This window comes from Hemitrygon akajei, chromosome 9, assembly GCF_048418815.1.
Source record: "Hemitrygon akajei chromosome 9, sHemAka1.3, whole genome shotgun sequence".
Taxonomy (NCBI): Eukaryota; Metazoa; Chordata; class Chondrichthyes; order Myliobatiformes; family Dasyatidae; genus Hemitrygon; species Hemitrygon akajei.
Window position 1 is genome coordinate 124,810,507 of NC_133132.1, and position 6,302 is coordinate 124,816,808.

The 6,302-nt window shown below is 43.3% G+C and overlaps 1 protein-coding gene across 1 annotated transcript; it reads right to left on the reverse strand.

The window, feature by feature from the left end:
- Positions 1 to 1,377: 1,377 nt before the first annotated feature.
- On the reverse strand, positions 1,378 to 5,338 carry lratd1 (LRAT domain containing 1). Its single transcript, XM_073056939.1, has 2 exons — positions 5,185 to 5,338; positions 1,378 to 4,493 (listed from the first exon to the last, which is right to left on the reverse strand). Exon 2 carries the CDS (start codon positions 4,440 to 4,442, stop codon positions 3,630 to 3,632), a length of 813 nt encoding a protein of 270 aa, XP_072913040.1. The 5' UTR covers positions 4,443 to 4,493; positions 5,185 to 5,338; the 3' UTR covers positions 1,378 to 3,629.
- Positions 5,339 to 6,302: the final 964 nt, after the last annotated feature.

A 6,302-nucleotide genomic window follows, 5' to 3' on the forward strand; every position in this document is an offset into this window, starting at 1 on the left:
GAAGCTGGGAGGTGATAGGTGAAACAACAAAGGGCTGAAGTTAAAGATTCCAGCATCTGCAATGTCTTGTGTCTCCCTTTTGGTCATCTAGCGTAACATTAACACACATGCCTTAATGTCATACAATGCGCCTGTAAAATCTGCTACAATTTAAAGGTGTAATGTAAATAAAGTTACTGTTTGCAGATGATGTCAGTGATGGGGTCTCTGGAACATTAATTCACTGTGAACAGATGCTCGAAGTAGGTGATAGGAAATAGCCTTGGTTTTCACATGCCAAACACATTAATATTAAAGATCACACTGAACAGTAAAACAAAAGAATGATTCTCCACCTCCGATTCTGTGTTACTGTCCTATGCCTAATATACTTTAATTGGGCATCTGTACTGCAAGACTGAATAATACGTTCACCTTGCTTGCTGCATGTACTTGACCTTGCATATCAAAAAGCCCTTCAAAATGTCTTTGCTATCATTACAGTGAATGAAAAGTGAGTGAAGCAAGCCAAAAATCAGCCATTAGAAAATGCAGAATTTATTATGTGATGCTCTCTTTAAATAACAAGACCTCTATTGTTTAACTCATACCCGTACATAAGGCGAGAAAAGGCAGATTCCAGGAAGCTTTGGGCTTTTTGCCGAGTGTAAATGAGATTAATCAAGAATAACTAAGCCAATTTGAGAAAGAAAATTGTTTCTATTTCATTTACTATGGAAATATCAACAATAATTAGACAATCTGGTTACATTATTTCAGGGCATGTGGACTAGTGGCTTAATAGGGTGCCAGCTCTTTGTTCTCCACTTTTAATATACTATTAAAATCTGTCATCTATTCTGCTATTAAAGCTGATGTTTAAGCTACCTTTAAAGGAAAAAGATGCCTATACATTTTAAGTAAATGTAAAGCTTCCACTGTTGGGCTTGTATGTTTCCAAGATAACTGCAGATGTCAAATCTTGCTGAGGGATTTGTCGTTCAAGTATTTAGTCAGGCCAGGAAAAGATAACAACAAATGATGTGATCAATTTAAGTGATCAAGTCTTTTTAATAGATCCAAAAAAAAGCCTAAAGCTATCAATTTCGAATTTTGTTTTCCCAATCAATTTATAAGCTATCTTTGTGAGTATTATTTATGTATTTTGGTCCTATATTTATCACTTGGCAAAAAGTCAGCTTTTGTTATCACAGCTTTGTTGGCACTGCCTGCTTGTCTAGTGTTAATACTATTTAACTCAAAAATGGAAATGCTCACCATTGCTTGCATGAAGAGAGAAATTATTAAAGAAAGAACCCTTATGACTTGTTCTACTCAACCTCCCATTCTTTTAAAAATATATCTTTTATGATCATTGATTAGAATCAAGCATCAAAATAAAATTATTGATTAATTTATTAATCCTTTTAACACAAGCTACAAAAGTTAGAAAATACATTATCTGGCTAATACTTAAATGAGATTACAGTGGTCTGCTGCAGCTATTTTAGCAAGGGTTTAGTCTTGGGCAATGACACAGATAATCAATTACACACCCCTACCCACTATTTTTCAGTAGTCCCAATTGTTAAAAATTTAAGGATGTTCAGAAGTCTGGACCTATTCACTGTCAGACATCAACTATATTCTTCAAACAAAGGGTTTGAAAACTGAATATCCTATTCCTGTTTCAATCTTCCTTTGAAATTCTTTCACAGAGGGGAAAACAATCTAGCCCATAATGTAACTTTAATTTTGTTTTGGCTTTGCACTGCAGGGGACAGTGGTTCAGTTAACATTGGGTCTGGATCTCTCATCATGGCAAATGATTTAATCAAATTGGAGTAAAAAGCAATAGTCTGCTGACATTCTGGTCATGTGCTCAATAACCAATGGTGCAGAAAATAGTGATTGACAGCTCTTTTACAATTTGGCCACAATTTGAATGGGAAATTTATCACATTTCAAGTTTTCCTGCACAAATAAAATAACCAGAGAGAAATGCAAATGTCTACCCTGCATTTAGTGCACTTACTAAGTGCAAGACGATAGGAAGCTCTGCTCTTTCACAAGACATGGGTTATTCGTCACTATTTCATCTGGCAGTTGGTCTAAATCACATTGTATATGAAGATTGACCAAAAAAAAAACAGCTTGTGGCCATATTACAATTGACTGTAACAGCACAATGGTGACAGCAATGATAATATTGCACCTTCAAATATAACAAAATAATTCTAATAGAAAACAAAAAGTAAAAATGGTAGTGACTACATTTAAAGCTATTAAATCCCAGAATTTCCATTAATGAAATAATTTTTTAAAATTCTAATGCAACTTTCCAATTCTAACATAATCACCTTCAACATTGTACTGCCTACACCAAGCAGTCAAAGTTTTGCAGAAGTGACTCCTGGTCAGTTAATGAAGACCAGTATTTCTAAGGGATAATAATTAGATTTAGTATGTGCTGTCCCAATTCCAGGTAAAAACAATATGAAAATACAAAAGGAAACAAGATGGGGAGACACACACACACACACACACACACACACACACACACACACACACACACACACACACACACACACACACACACACACACACACACACACACACACACACACACACACACACACACACACACACACACACACACACACCTTACATTAATTTCTGTATATTCCCTAAACAAAATGCCCTAACTATTCCTGCAATCCATTGATTTCCACTGATGGAGTAGGCCTTTCACTTCCGTGAGAAATTGGAAATAGAGTTCTCCATAACCTAAGCAGAAATTTTCACAGCACAAGATTTCTGTGACCAGTGCTGCTCTGTTTCTGAAATGGTCACAGAAGGAACATAGGAAACACGGCAGGAATGGCATGTATGCTAAGGTACAATAGAACATTCAATTAATTCAAACTTGCTTTGCAAATTGTGAAAGAAGATCTGAGTGACAGACCATCTCCATGGCTAAAGAGCTCTTTCAAACAAATACACAGGTTAATTGGGAACTTTTTTCTAAATGATAAAATAGAAATGAATATTGTTTATTCCATCTCACTACTGTGCCTTCAATAAATACGGAAGGGGTAAATTCTTCAAACTAATCCTTGTATTTAATAGTTCCAACACTCAAGTTGCAATTCACCACATCCGCCCCCATTCCCACACGCAGACACACACAAACAAAAAGCAATTTAATGTCAGGACATCAAACAAAACAAGAAAATAGCTCCTCAACACAGGTCACCCCCAGGACAATAAAAGTAGCTCTGGGTTGGAAAATTTAAATGTCCAGGACAAAGCCATGATATAAAAACTGGCACAAAATGACCGAGTGAGCAGAGACAGATAGAAAAATGCACATGTCAAGTTCACACCTCAATTGTCTTCAGCATTTTGGCAATGAAGGTAAGTCACTGAAGAAAATAATCACCAACCCACATCCGACTTCACAGCAGGCACTGCGACCACATCCTCTACTTTGAGGGAGGCGGATGGGGACAGGGGCAGCCCCTCACTGCGGACCAGTCCGTGCCAGGAACATCTGACCCCATCATGTTGCCTTGTGCCCACATTTCCCTCCTTCCTTTTGCATAAAGCTTTATGTCGCCTTCTTCCTGCCAGAGGGGAGGGGAAGGTGGCTATTTTTGGTTCAGCACCGACAGCTCCTTCAGCACTCCCACTCTGCCGCCAGCATCCTGGCGCCGCTTCTCTCTGATCAGGTCCTCCAGGCTGGGGAAGTTGAGAGTGTGCACCCTACTATCAGGCAGGTGCAGCTTGAGCAGGTAGCGGCCTTCCTGCCCTCCTGCACCCCGGGACTCCCCGCCCGCCTTGAACTCACGCTTGCCGAACCGGCACCAGGCAGCGAAGCTCTCCGAGTTGGTCCAGCACACCTCGTGCCCTCGGAGGCCAACGTGGCCCCGCGCGTTCTGCACCACCAGCTCGGCCGGGAGCGCCCGGTAGCGGTACCAGCTGTTGACGATGCGGGCCAGGCGCCCTCCGCTCACCTGCGCCAGGTGCTCCTCACGGATCTCCTGTCCCTGCAGGTGGATGACACAGCCAGCGCCCACGTACACCACCCAGTGAGCTGGCTGCCCACCGCCACATGCCAACTCTAGGAGGTCACCCGCTCGGCACCTGGGCAGCAGCGCGCTCACTGGGTAGGCGCTGAGGTCCTGGCTGCCGCCCAGTTTGGAGAAGATGCACTCGTGGCAGCAGAAAGCCGAATACTCCAGCTCGCCCAGCAGAAGTACCGCTGCCCCCCCATCGCGGGTTGGGCTCGGCTCCCTCCATGTCCTCTCAGGCTGGGGCGCCCGCTCGTCCAGCTCATCCTCATCATCTGAGAAGAAGTAGGCCACCCCCACCCTCAGCTCGTCCTTCTCGATGCCAGAGGGATCGCCCGTGGGGAGCTCGCTGTAGTTCAGGTGGGTGATCCGGTCGATTTGATTTCCCATCAATGATGCCAGGCACCTGGGCACACACTGCAAGGGGGCAAGGCAATGCACCTGGCGAGAAAGCAGACAGGGACACACACACGCACATACACAAAATGTAGCTCCTTTATAAATGCAAACATTCCTCAACCCCTCCCCTCTGAACACCCACGCGTTGTCCAAATGTAACCACTACAACCCTTCTGACCAAACCAAACAAAACACAACCATCCCCGAGATTCAAATCCCCGCCCTACACCTAAGTTATCTACCTGCACTACTTGCTCAGTACCTGTATCACTATATTCTGCCTTTCTGCGTTTGCATCCCTCGCCCCTTTTTTGTTATATCTCGATGTACTCAGATATGGAACGATCTGCGTCGATGACACGCAAAACAAAAGCTTTGCACTGTATCTCGGCACATGTGACAATAATAAACCAATTACCAGAACTCAGGCTAAAAGATGTTTCAATTCACTGCGCCCTACCAAGCAGAGTAAAGTCACTACCCCAAGATAAACCCTTGCTTCCCTTAAAGGGAAGTCTAAAGTCAAAAACAAAAACTGCCACTGTAAACTGGCACTTGGCAGATTCAACCTCGTAGTAAACAGAGTGATTCTCTTTTGACTAGTCCATAATTGCAACAAAACTCCCCCTCTCCAGCAGTTTTTTTTTTAAATTTTAAGACTATGCATTGAACTGCGGAGTAGAGGCTCGCGACTGATTATTTTGCCGACCGCCTTCTGTTTGCGTGCACTCACCTGGCGCCCGTTGGCGGCAGCGGCAACAGCAGCACCACCGCTCCCTGCGGCTCCACCTGCCGATGCTGCGGCGGTTCTCACCGCTGCTCCATTCGCGCTGCCCAAGGTGAGACAGGCGCCAGCCCGCTTCGCCTGCGCTGCATATGTGGCTGTCGCGATCCGGGTCCGCCCCTGCTCTCCTCTGATTGGCTCACCCGGTCCCGGCCGCAGAGCTGGTTGCTGCCCGCGGCTGTCAGTCACATCCGGAGCCACCCACTCCCTGGAGTGGGGCGGTACTAAAGAGGAGGGTGCTGGTTCTGTTCATTCTGATAGCGTTGCCTCGCGTTCTCCGTGTCTCTTTTTTTTCCTTTTCGGTGCATGCAAAAATAAACAATAATGTCTAAAACAACTTTGGTTTTTGAACGACGTTTCACGATCTAGCATCTTTCATCTGGTAGCCTTGTAAGTCGATGAAATTGCTATGCACCTTTGGTCACAAAAGCAATAGTAACACGTTGATCATAAATTACTTATTAAAGTACATCAGTATTCCGTATCATTCACACGCACGAAATTGCATTAAAGCAAAGGATTCTCGCTTCGGGTGCGAGGATATTCTTATATCTGCAGATAATGCCCATGTCAGTTTCGCGGGGATAGATGTAAACCCAACGCTCCACGAATATTTTGCTCTCGAACAGTATATTTCACCTGTCAAAATTCCTATAGAAGCAAGTGCCGGTATCTTTGTCAACACGGAAATACTGCTCGAAAATTCGAAAAGGGTCTCCCTTAAAGCCAAACCCAACTCACCAACAATGCAAATTCCATAATTAAGAATATAAATTATTTAATGGCTTCCATTATCAATTTGCCTAATTTAGAAAAAAAGAAGGAAAAGGAAAGTTCTTCGACCCCTTTCGGCCAGCACACTGAGCTTTAAAGTGTTAACATAAGGCTTCTCAGATGCCAGAAGTAACAATATTAATATTTTAAATTACTATCCTATAACACAATATGTCAACGGCAGTTTCATATCTCTGGAGGAGTGCCCTACGCCAGTCTTGTCTGCAACGTTAGTAGTCAAAGCCCTCAAAATTAATTTCTAAAGCTTTTCAGCCAAAACAAAGCCGGAGGAA